This window comes from Azolla caroliniana, unplaced genomic scaffold (genome assembly GCF_043228905.1).
Source record: "Azolla caroliniana isolate FFs.n. ecotype wild unplaced genomic scaffold, voAzoCaro1.0.p SCAF_22, whole genome shotgun sequence".
Taxonomy (NCBI): Eukaryota; Viridiplantae; Streptophyta; class Polypodiopsida; order Salviniales; family Salviniaceae; genus Azolla; species Azolla caroliniana.
This window is the reverse complement of record NW_028230457.1, coordinates 10,324,192-10,337,088: the sequence shown is the minus strand read 5'-3', so window position 1 is coordinate 10,337,088 and position 12,897 is coordinate 10,324,192. Positions and strand designations below refer to the sequence as shown.

Here is a 12,897-nt window from a genome sequence, read left to right as displayed (position 1 = left end):
CCGGGCTTTCTTTAATTCCCCTCACCAACTCCAATATGAGTAGTCTTGCTCGTAGAGCCCTTACATTACTTCACAATCGATCTCACAAGTTACGTATTGAAGTTGCATCATGGTATCAAAATGTAATGAATTTGAAGGCATGTAAAGTATGCAATGAAGGCATGGTAGAGGATGAATGTCACTTGCTCTTCACATGCTCGACATTTAGTGCAATTCGTTCAAGATATGCTAACGTACTAAAAGGGAGTGATATCTTAAGTGCCATACTTACGATACCACCTAGAACGTTGAGCTCATATGTGTATGCTTTATTCACACATAGAGACTTTGTGCTTCAATGTATGAATACCCGGTGTTAGGAAGGAGACACATATCAAGAACACATGTATACTCTGGTCCCATAGGTCAAAATTGGCCTCTTTATGGACGATAAAAATTCTAATTCTAAAATTGCGTTTAGCATTCTTGGCTCTCCAAGTATTAAATAATGCATTAAAATTTATCTTTTGTCTTAGTCCTTATTAGCTTGTGCAATTGTAAGAAGTGTATTGGGTGTTGAAAGTAGAGAGCCATTAGATGCATGGGAAGAGTGGGGTAGCCAATCATGAGGATCCTATATAAAAGGCTCTAGGTCATTCACACTGTGTGGTACATTTCATGGAATGGTTGTTGCTGAATTGCTTATGGAAATCTGCATGGCCAACTACATCTAAAAACCTTCTTTCATTATGCGAGCCTAAATGGAGAAAGAATTTCACTTCTAATCAAGAGATTGTGGTTTAGAGCCCTATTGGTCATGCACCATAGTTAGGTACATGTATTGGGAGGACATTACCATAAATGTGTTGACAGTCTCCAAATCTTTATTCAATGCAAGTTTATTTTTCTAGTAAATATTTTACTTTAGTAGAGCATGTCATACATAAAAAGATGTTTTTTGATTTAGGACAACCATAAGTACAAAAATACAACAAATATTTCTTTCTAGGTGAGTAATGTGCTGCATTAAATGGTAAAATGAAATTTGAGGACTAACTTTCTTGTGATTTTTGAAACCTTTTTGGTGCCTATATTCCTATGTGAGAGCACATCAAGTTAGCTTATTGATGCAATTCTAATGTCAATGGTGGTAAACCTAAAACACATGTGTTTTTTTTTTTATTCCAAAAAAGAATATACTCCATTAGTTAAAATATACATGAACACGATCCCTTTCTCAGGTAGGCCGTGCCAAGATTATCCTAGCCTACATATGAGAGATCTCACTTATTTATCTTACACTTTTACATATGACTCAAGCCATCCTTACAAATACATCACCTACCTTCACTATCCCACTTGCCATGTCTTTCACGCCCCTCGTTCAACTAATGGGAGGGGGAAACAACCATCTGGGTACATCATACTTCCATAGTATATCCATTCCATTTGCTGCGGCCATCGGTGTCGTACACCATCTTTTTCGAAAATTCAGCCTCATTAAGTCTGCAGCATCATTAGTACCATTAATCCGCTCATATTGAGCTCTTAGTGTAGTTATGAGTGTGTGCCAAATTAGCTTAATCGATTCAGCTGGAGGGCGTTTGTGTGCAGAAAATACCCTGGTACACCTTGCTGTCCATATATGCCATATAGTGATGGGGGCAAGCAACATCCAAAGATCTTCAAGTTTTTGATTCTGTACACAAGTTGTAGGTACCCCGTTGTTAGGGATCAGCCGAACAATGTCATTCTCCCCTCTGTACTTAGCATTGCATGTGCTATCGTATGTCGCCACATCAACGTCAAGAGACATCCAACAAGCATGTCCCCAGTTGAGGGTGAACGAACTAGAGGCATGGCAAAGCAAACGAAGTGCCCTTCCCCATACAACCATTGCATCACGACATTCCCATAGACAATGGGAGATGCTTTCTATCTGTCCACATGCAGTACATCGAGGGTCTACATTGGGGCCTTTACCCCACGTCCCTACCGGCAAGGCTCTATGTGCAATAAGCCATAAACACATCATTATCTTGCGGTCATATTTGTCATGCCATATCATTTTCCAGAATTTATCTAGTCTCCTTTCACTTATGCCCTCCTGCATCCAAAATTTCCTTGCCGCAACCTTGTCATGTTTTTGTTCTAGAAGAATTTGCCTCCCAATCTTCGTGTTATACCTGAAAAATTGAACTAGCTTTTCCCCATCAGTTTGTCCTTGAGTTCTCCAAAAATACCTGGCTGGGTCCCATGATAACTGATCCAAATGCCCTTCTATAGGCCAACACACTGTCGCCGGTGTGATCTCCCTTGGCTTAGGGTCAATAATCATATTCTTACCAGTTTTTACGATAAGCCTAATCGGCTTTTCTCTTTGAAAGACTAGTTGCTCACCTCTTGCCCTTCCGTGCTCTAGTTTGTAGTAGCATACCTCGTTCGATTCTACTTTCATTCCCTTAATGCCAATTAAACAGTTTTCAGCATCTATAAGACCTGTCCACGCAATTTCAGAGGTTGTTACTTCTTCCTCTTCCAATGTATTCTTGTAGCATGCAATGGCATTTGTAATTCTCTTGAGCATGCCTTTACCCCTGCTTATTCTCCATATTCTAGCCTTTTGAGTGCCCACCTCATTGGACAAAAACCTCTCCCACTCCACTAATGCATTCCCTTGGGCATTGATTAACTCAGCCCATTTGAAACCTGTTTTTTGGCCTATCATCAGCCCATCCACATCTCTAATCAATGGATTCCATACAATTGGCATGTATATCCGCGCATATGCATCATTTCTCCACCTACATATGATCCCCTTTCTGATTTCTTGCCATGCTTTCATAATTCCGATAGCACAAAGACTCTGCATACTTCCCCAGTATTTGGGCCTCATTTCTGGCACAAAGCCCCAAAATGGGCTGCTAGGCCAACATCCACCTTGTCTTGGCAGCCACATCTTCCATCTACGCCGCCATAGAACTTTCCAAGGTGCCTCAGGAGGTTGTAGGCTCTGGACCACTAGTTTGCCTAGTAAGGCCTTCGTTTGCATCACGGGATCTATCAATCCCACCCCCCCTTCACTTTTCCTTTTTATAAGTGTGGTCCAAGCAATCTTTGCAACGGCTTGTTTTTCCTCTGTGCCCCCCCATAAGAAATTTCTAATGATCTTTTTTATCAATTTCATCGACTTGGGCACGATTATCCAGCATGCAGCAGTGTGCCATATAGTGGCCATTAGAATCTGATTTGCAATCACAATCTTTCCCGCAAATGATAGTTTTCTTGCATTCCACCATATTAGCTTCATTTTTATTTTATCCACTAGTAGATTGTAGTGTTCTGCCCGATCAATGTCCATACCAATTTTGAAGCCCAAGTATCTAGTAGCTTCTCCTTTCCTCAACCATCTAAAATTGGGGTTGGGGACCCAATTTAACATGGGTTTATTACTGATCCAAATGCCCACAGATTTATTCCAATTTATTTTAGCATCGGATCCCCTACAAAACTCATCAATTGCATTTTGCAATCTGCCCAAGTTGTGTGCATCACCTTTGACATAGGTCATTGTGTCATCAGCATATGCCGTATCAAGCACCATAACTTCAGCATCGGGTAAGGTAAGGCCTTGTATTTGCCAAGATCTATCAGCAATTTGATAATGCAAAGCTTCTGCTGCAATTATGTATAAATACGGGGCTAATGGGCATCCTTGGCGTACCGAACGTAGCATCTTAAAGCTCTTCCCCATACTTCCAGCCATTAACACTTGGCTGGATGCACCTCTGTAGAAGGCACCCATTCCACGGATCCATTGTTGTTCAAAACCTAGGGCTGCCATCACTGCTTCTAGGAAATCCCATGAAATCCTGTCATATGCTTTTTCGAAGTCAAGTAGCATTATTGCTAGGTCCACTTCTTGCTCCTCAGCCCATGCTGAGTATTCCCAGAATGTTATCACATTGTCCACAATACTCCGGTTTTCCAAGAAACCAGTTTGCGTTGTATGTATAATGTCCCCAAGTACCATTTTCAATCTCTTACTTACGACTTTGGCCATTATCTTATATGCATTGGTGAGGATCGTCAGTGGTCGCCAATTATCAAGCGTTGCTAGGTGAGGATCGTCAGTGGTCGCCAATTATTCCAATAACAAAATATAGTACCCAAAATTGCTAATAATCAATCATACTTCTTACATACATATAAACATAATTTTGGTTACTTCTCATCACCAAAATCCATAGTTTTTCCATTGAAGGGTACACACACAATGTTTTCCCCTAGCTTGTAGAAGGGGAAGTTATTCGATGAATAAAGAAAACAATACAATAAGATATGATCATTTGTCATTATGACTTTAATTAGTTCATCGAGCTCGCACATTCGTTGAAGAAAGAAATTCTCCTGTTGTAGCAGGTGAAACTCCAATGTAACCAGATTCTAATCTGATGGCATCCATCAATTCACTACAAACAATATTCATTGTAGGTCGCGTGATCCCCTCATAATGGACACATGCCATTGCTATTTCCGCCACTTTCCATATAGATGATACGTTATACTCATTGCCAAGTCTTTTGTCAACAATTTTTTCTATTTCACCTTCCTCATAGTACCGTTTCACCTACAACGCTCCAAATCAAATTTGTGTTGGTAATCTAAAAAATATTCCCTAAGCTGAAATATAATAGCATAAATGATGGTTACCCATTGGGATATGTGAATGTCAGTATCTCCTGTTTGTGTGCCTCTTACGAAAGGAAGTTGACCACACATAGCTTCGAACAAAACTACCCCAAAACTATATACATCAACTTTTTCTGTCAATTTGAATGTCGTTGCATACCTAATTTAAAAGGCCATTGAAAGAAGTCATGATTTTGGGGAAATAATTTGTGGTTTCACAAACTACATTCTGGATAAAAACTTCAAGTTTTACTCCTAGCATCAAAAGCTACTACAAATAGTTGTGCTAATTAAGATTAAATAATTTAAAATGCTAATTTCAAAAACATTGTATGCATAAAGGGAATATATGAAAACATACTCAGGATCCAAATATCCCATGCTACCGATCAACCTTGTTGAGATGACCTCGGCATTGGCTTGTAGCCTTGATATTCCAAAATCAGACATTTTTCCTTCAAACCCTTTTGTCAACAAAATGTTACTACTCTTGACATCCCTATGGATGATCAAAGAGTTGCATCCAGTGTGTAGATAAGCAAGACCTACAACCAAAACCTTTTAACATGAGATTAGACTTTTGAAAGGTTTCAAACACCATAAATGTACCCATGCACTCATTGACTAAACCTTTATTTAACTAAACTTTCACCTTGAGCAGCATCTAACAAAATTTGCAATCTCTCTCTCCACTTCAAGGCTATTGTCCGTGTATTGCCTTCATTGTTTTTCATGAAACACATTTCAAAGTGTTATTATTTTATACAAAACTACAATCAAGTAACACATCATGCATAATATAAAAAATAATGTCATGATCTTTTATTGTTTTACCTTAGGTACATATTATGATGATATATTTTAGAGGAGCGGTTATGATACTTACCAAAAAGAGCATCGAAAAATGATCCCTCTGACATATATTCATAAATAAGTACCAGCTTATTGTCAATACAATATCCTACCAACTCCACGAGGTTCTTATGATGCACTCGAGAGAGAAGAGTTACCTATAGTCCAAACGTTAACAAAAATAAATAAATAGCAAGTGTCCACTAGGAATTCCCCCATCATTCCTTGTAACAAGTCACGAATCAAGAATGACGTGTATATGTGCGAGAATTCATTTTTGCAAATACCTCATTGAGAAATTCTTCTACTCCTTGGTGTGATGCAGTGGATAAAACTTTAACTGCTACAACCACTCCATTCTTCAAAATGCCCTTATATACAATGCCAAAACCACCTTTACCAAGGATTGTTTCGAAATTGTTGGTCGCAATTCGAATGTCTTCAAAACTAAAGCGTTGTGCAACATTTGTAGCTTCAAGTACTCTTGTATGGCTAACAGCTATACAAGATATGCAGGAAATATGAGCTCACTTATAAGCATTAGATTAAAGTTAAATTAAATTCCAAATTATTATGGACTTGTGATACTGTAAATTGACCCTATGACCCTATAAATTATGAAACCTTTCATGATGAAATGACAAGAACTCTGAATTTGTATTCATATTTAACACAAGAATACTTCTCCAATCACCATGTTTGTAAGAAACTATTGTTTTGGCTACTTACTCGTTTTCATTTAAGTATTAAAAGAGCATATCTAATCAGGTTTGATTTGGGGAACATGCACATATGCAGTCTAGCTTCCTAAAAACTCCACATAAATATTGGTAGTGAAGGTCACAAATGCTCATGTTAATATACCACGACATGGTAGTGAAGGTCGGCTAATTTGGTGATTGAGATGGAGTACTTTCATAGATGGCAAACCATGATCCATGGGATAAACACAAATATGTTTGCATACTTTGAAGGACACAATCAAAGTATGTGTGGCATTAAATTTAGGTTCTATGAGAATGTCGAAATTGAGAATTGTTAAAGATCTTGGTTCATGTTATCAATTTCTATCATAAACATATAATTTAGATTTAAACTTATCTGGATTTAGGCATTAAGTGAGTACATCTTAAGGATTTACAACAAAACATAGATATAAATCACTTTGGACTAGATTAACTATTGATGTATATGGACATAGAAGTAAAGACATAGTCATTACCATGATCTAGGTAATCCGTTTTAGTTGTATTTAGTTGACTTGTCTTTTCATGACTTGTGGATTGTTGGGGAGTGCGTCGCCTCTTCCACACACAAATGCATAAAACTATTATCACAATAAGTACAACTAAAACACCACACACTATTCCAATAATCAATGGTGTGCTATTTTTTGGTGTTGATGAAATTGGTGGAATGCTCGAGCAACTAGCATTTGTTGCAAGGCACAAAAAGTTGTTTCCTTCATACCTACACATGATAATATTAACACTCAAATACTTGTTAATCACAAATGATGTTTTCAATAGCACAATATATTTTTGACAACACAAATGATACAATATTGTACTCAATTACACAACTAGGAAAGTGAGTAACATACATGAAAACAAGCCCTTCCTTTTGTTGTAGTGCAATTGGAATCACTCCACTAAAGTTGTTGTGTGACAAATCACTAGAAATGAAAGAGAATGAGAATGAAATAACATAAGTAATAACGATACAAAGTGTTTGTGATTTTAGAGAAAAGAGAATCCTTACAGATATTTCAACTTTGTCAAATTCCCAAGTGAAGTTGGGATTGGTCCACTCAATTTGTTATTGCTCAAATTTCTGCACAATTGATATGTTTCGACCAAATGTATTTATGGATCAAATACAATAATTTTCAATATGTATGCATATCGTTGTTAAACATAGGAATACAACAATTGCCGATAGGTTTTCATATTAAGAAATCATGCTTAATGAGGTACAATTAAACATTTATACACATCCATATATATTTGTGGGATGTAGTAAGTTAGTATTAGTAAAGAACACTTACAACACTTCAAGCGATAGCAAATTGCTCAAATCAGGGATTGGTCCTTCCAAAGCGTTCCCATCTAGAAGTCTACATGATGTGGCGGTTGATCACATTTTTTGCATGATTTGAAAATTGTCTCAAAACAATTATATGTCTAGATAAAAAGTGCACTTAAGCTTTATCTTACATTTGAACTAGTTGATTAAGATTGTTGATACTTGAGGGAAATTCTCCAACTAGCTTATAATTAGATAAGGATCTATTATCAACAAATTATGTTAGTGAATACATGTGGATTTTCTAGTAGAAATCATGTGAATACTATACTTTTGAATGTAGTGTACCCACATAGATGTCACCCTGGGAGGAGAAGTATTCTCATTACAACCTATCCATGAGTATCTGTAATCCAATGGCAAACATGGATCTCCCTTGAAGATACTCATATTTGATAGGGTAGTTGTTATACCTTGAATGCCCAATTCTGTTAAAATAGAACCAACAGATGTTACTCAAGGTGGTGGCCAATTATATGGACGACATTTGAAAGTATGAATAGAAGACTAACACATATATCGCTCACACTACACGGTTAGTGAATTGTAAGTGTGGGAAAATCCAAGTGTAGACATATATGTATAATATATATCAAGGGCTAGCTGCCCTATATGTACACATACAAATCATAACCTACATGATATATATTCATGAATAGTCTCGCCAATAGTTCGGTTTTATCTTTATCAATTTGTCCTTGTCCATACCAAACTGATTAAGCCTTAACCGGTTTGATAGTTTTCAAACTTGAACCGAACCGGTTCTTAAATTGGTTTAAGCTAAACTGGTTTAATGGCTTGGTTCAAGCTTGAGCCGAGACGTTGCCGACTCTTATTTCAAATCAATCATGAGATGCTTATTCTTAAGAGTACACTTATAATGGAAAAAATATATAAAGAAGAAGCTTTCTTTATAAAACGAAATTATCCATGAACGTTATGGCAAGCATTCTTCGCTTAGCTATTTATACATACTAGATAAGGAAGCACATACCATCGTCAGATGAGGTGGAGACAACCATGGGGTTGTCAAAGACTTGCATGACTTCAAGTGCGGCGAGAAAAGGGAGATATGTGGCGGACGGGGAAGGTGTGAGGGTGATAAGGACATAGTCGACGTAAGGGCCAAATGCACTAGGTGTGAAAATCGAGTACCAATTGTAGCGTCCCAAATTCAAGTCGAACACATCAACGTTCTTGACGTTAGGTACTCCATTCAAACTAACATCAAAGACACGACCGGTTGTGACTTGAGGATCTAGTTCCACAAAGAACAAGTTGATGTAGTAATGGTGGGTTCCGGGAATACTGAAGTTGTACATGAGCCCATCTGTCGTGGTGGCCATCACATTTGATTGCATCACCACCATGGGCACATCGTCCGGCATGTTTGACACGTCTACCGTGTTGCTCGTCACGTTCGTGGGGCCGATTGTTGATGTGAACCAGAACCTATCCAAACTATCGGTTGGGAATCTACAATGTTGAACCATGTTATTTTGATTAGTCTGAATGTACAAACTAATTGGTGACACACATATCACATTGAAAGGCCCACTTCCACTTTCACATTTGTTTGTAGTATCCTTGCTTGAAAATATTTGTTTTGTTGGTTTTCGCTTGAATTTCTTGTCGGCCACAAGCAATAATATGGGGTAATATATGAATAAATAAATAATATGCATAACGAGTGCATTTGTATCACCATATTTTTTCTTGTTGCACCAAAAAACGTGATCAAGTTGTTTGTGAAAATTATCGCCTAAACATATTCACAATATGACTTCTTAATATACTTTTCTTCCTACGCAAAGGAGACAAAAGTTTACAACAAAATGTTTTGTGATGCAGTTGGACTTGAATTTGTTGGTCAATCGTTTACAATAAAATCAATAACGTCCTAAGTTGACTTTTTAACAATCTCAATGAACTCTAAAGAATTGTATAATAATATGCATGTATCCAATAATATCATTATATAAAATATATAGTGCTGTCACACTATTAATGTGTATGGAGAGAAATGATCAAGTCTTATCTCTTTTGTTATTTTATAACTCAAAATATGTTATTTGACCAATTCATGCATATTTGATAATTATCTAAGTTCTAGATCTAATCTTTGGGTCTATGATGCACTACTTAATGATGTGACTTTGTTGGGCTATTGGTATGTCTTATCATGGAAAGGGGCCTTGCATTGACACACAATGCCAAAACAATCTTGTTGTAACTTGTTTCAAGAGACAAATGGAACATTGAGCAAAGAATTCTTCATCAAACTTGCATATTCCATATGATCATCATATGTTGATCCATATTTTTTCATTACACTAGTCGTTTCAAAATATAGGCTTTAACATTTTGTCAAATGTTGCCTATCCAAAAATATATCAAAAGACTTGTTAATTTCTTATCCATTTGGAGGCTAATTGAGAAAAATCTTCATATAAAGTGAATTGACTCTCCACACTGGAACTTGGAAGCCCATGTTTTGTTGTGTGTGAACATTAATGCACACAAACTTTACCAAACAAATGTTTTAATACTTTGACATAATCGAGTGAATCTAGTGAGGGTAGTGTTTTGCGCTATATTTGTCTTAAAAAAGGCAAATTTTTGGACTGGTGTAGAGGATCTTTTACTATGAAGTGAGAGGTAATTCAACATGTCCAGCTAGAGAAAGGCCTACTTAAGTACACAAAACAATCATATTCTAATACATTTATTGACAATGCCTTTGTGCATGGTACAAAACCTTTTTAAATTGTGATGTCCACAACAAAAACAATGTCAAAATATTATGCGTACCAAAAAATGTAATTTTCATAAAACATTGCTTTCTTTTGACTCTAACAATACATCCAAAACAAGTATATATCCCGAGTGTCTTGTGAAGCATCTTTCTCATTTGTCAAGAGAGACAAAAATGGTAAAAAAGGCATAAGCAAATTGGTGGCTATAGTTGGTGCAATGAGGGTGTAATATCCTTAAAATTTTAAACCCATCTTTGCACGAAACAATTGTGTGAACTATTTTCTAGGGCTTCTTTTTATCGCCTCTCCCACTCTAGATGATTTGTCGATGTTGAAATCACTAGATTATTCACTTTTATAATGTTAAAGCTCTATATAACATTGATAACTCTTCAAATGGAGGTTTGTAGTTCTATGATATTATCCATGGTACCTAGAAAACTCTTATTTTTGAAATTTCTAACAATGAATTTGAAATATCTTAAAAGCCGCCGAGAGAGATTAAACAATTATCTTACCTTATCGAGAGAAAAAATCACCCTATCTACTTTTACATGAGGGATTTTCTAAATTTGTTTATGTTGACAAATTACTAAACTCTTACTACATGTTTTTCAGATTTCTGCCCCCTAATTTTGATTAGTTATTTTATATTGCAACTTCCTAGCAAAGAGTAAAGGAGAATACTAAAGTTTCCACTTCTTGTACAACTATGCAAAGTTTTTAGAATATGAGCGGTTGCAATTATGCCATGGTATCGACACTAATCCTCAAGACGGAACTAGCTAATAAATAGTTTCAAGTGTGGCGATGCAATAGCATTCACAAGACATATTTGTGTCTAGGGAACACTAACTACACAGAAACAACCATGCACAAGTTTGGGTTCGCATGACCATAAGCTCCTTTGAGATGTGTGTAATGTGTATTGCCCAACCAACAATATGTATGACATGTATCATGCGGATAGAGTAGGTGACATAACTTCTTTCACAACTACAGCTTGTGCTTTGTTCTTTAGCTTTTGTATGCAATGCCTTGTTTATTTACCTGATAATCGGCGGGCTGTTATCCGCGGCACCCAAGTCGTATCGGGACATGGCCCGTAGGGCGCTGTTAGAGCTGTTCAAGACCTTGATGGCGTTCAATTTGTCGACTAGAGGCCGCAATTCGATGCTATTCACAAATGGGGCATCGCTCACATCGGACTCCGCCGAGAAGCACAGATTCACCGAGGTGCTCCCATTGAGAGCTTGCACGTAGAACTCCTCCACGGACGCAGTCCTTTGCGGGAGCGAGACATCGATCTGCGGCCCGACGTAGCTGTCAATGATGATATGGAAACTGAGGACCCCAGGGACACGCGTCGAGGCCGATGCGAGGTTCGTGCCGCACCACAAGAAAACACGGATCAAGTAGTACTTGTTGGCTTGGGCAGGGAGGGAGTAGCAGAGCTTGGAAGGGCTAGGGGATCCGGCTAATGCCGGAGGGGGTTTGAAGTATCGGAATGACTGGTATTGTTTCTGATCGGCGAAATCGGCCGACGGGGGACCGAGGGTGGAGGTGGTCGACCAATCCGCAAGTTGTGGCCATAGGATGGTGTCCGGGGTCCATACGATCCCGGTTGTTGGGTCAGTGTAATTAGCAGTCTCCGCGGATCCGACATCGATGCTGAGGAATCCGGGAGGGGATTGTGCGGATGCGAGCCAAGCGGTGAAGCTAGAGACAATGAGAAGGACGAGGATTAGGGGAGAGTATGGAGCCATGAGGACAAAAATCAGAGTCTTAAGACTCAAGAGTATTAGTATATATGACAACCATAAAAGAGTGTTTGATTTTCTTTTGTTTAGTTCCGCATTGACTTTGTGCAATCATTTTGTGAACAAGTTTCGTAAAGAAATGTTGCTCGCACATCTCTTGGAAAAATATTTGTTATTGTCATCACAGTGTAGCGACAAAAAAGAAGAACTTGCTCTTGAGTGTAGCAATTCCCTTAGTGTAGCTCAAGAACCATCCATGTTTTCTTGCCCGAATTTCTCCTTTGAATGTTCATAACCGTAAATGCCACTTTTTCGGTGGTATCGCGCATATTGAATACTTGTCATACCTCTAACAGTAGCATTTGACTCTTTGTAAATATGTGTTAAATAATATACGTACACTTAGGACCTCAAGAAATGTGGCATCGTTACCACAATGCTCTCAAAACATCAAGTTTTATGTGTACAAAAAATTTCATTCACTGTTGACTGCGAATGTAAGCATCATGTGATAATAACTACATTTTGCTAGGAATTACTAACTCAAAGCCATATTGTCTTCCTACATCTAACCCTCATTTTGCATGATGATTTCTATTATGCAAATTTATGATGAGTTATAGATTGGGTGGGTGCATATATTATGTGTGTCTAATTTATGTAAAGCAATGTGAAATGTTATGTAAAACTATAAAATCGATCACATTACACATGACCTCCAAGTTCAAAGGCAAACTATGTCATAGAGAATAGAGCTTTACAATTGTGGTTTA

The 12,897-nt window shown here is 37.6% G+C and overlaps 1 protein-coding gene across 1 annotated transcript; it reads right to left on the bottom strand.

The window, feature by feature from the left end:
• Positions 1-4,208: 4,208 nt before the first annotated feature.
• Positions 4,209-12,151, bottom strand: LOC147849968 (putative leucine-rich repeat receptor-like serine/threonine-protein kinase At2g04300). The gene is made up of 14 exons (XM_087337043.1): positions 11,415-12,151; positions 8,603-9,084; positions 7,901-8,036; positions 7,740-7,811; positions 7,571-7,639; positions 7,285-7,356; positions 7,127-7,198; positions 6,746-6,993; positions 5,811-6,022; positions 5,558-5,681; positions 5,324-5,389; positions 5,033-5,216; positions 4,693-4,831; positions 4,209-4,609 (listed from the first exon to the last, which is right to left on the bottom strand). The coding sequence occupies exons 1-14, from the start codon at positions 12,128-12,130 to the stop codon at positions 4,352-4,354; spliced, it is 2,850 nt and encodes a 949-aa protein (XP_087193169.1). The 5' UTR covers positions 12,131-12,151; the 3' UTR covers positions 4,209-4,351.
• Between the last annotated feature and the right edge of the window lie 746 nt (positions 12,152-12,897).

What these genes read in the sequence shown, in the direction of transcription:
- LOC147849968 (XM_087337043.1), bottom strand. Translation starts at nt 12,130, where the DNA reads ATGGCTCCATACTCTCCCCTAATCCTCGTCCTTCTCATTGTCTCTAGC. An exon ending in AAGGAAGGGCTTGTTTTCAT is followed by an intron (nt 6,994 to 7,126) that starts GTATGTTACTCA and finishes TATCATGTGTAG; the next exon opens with GTATGAAGGAAACAACTTTT. An exon ending in ATGGGATATTTGGATCCTGA is followed by an intron (nt 4,832 to 5,032) that starts GTATGTTTTCAT and finishes CTTTTAAATTAG; the next exon opens with GTATGCAACGACATTCAAAT.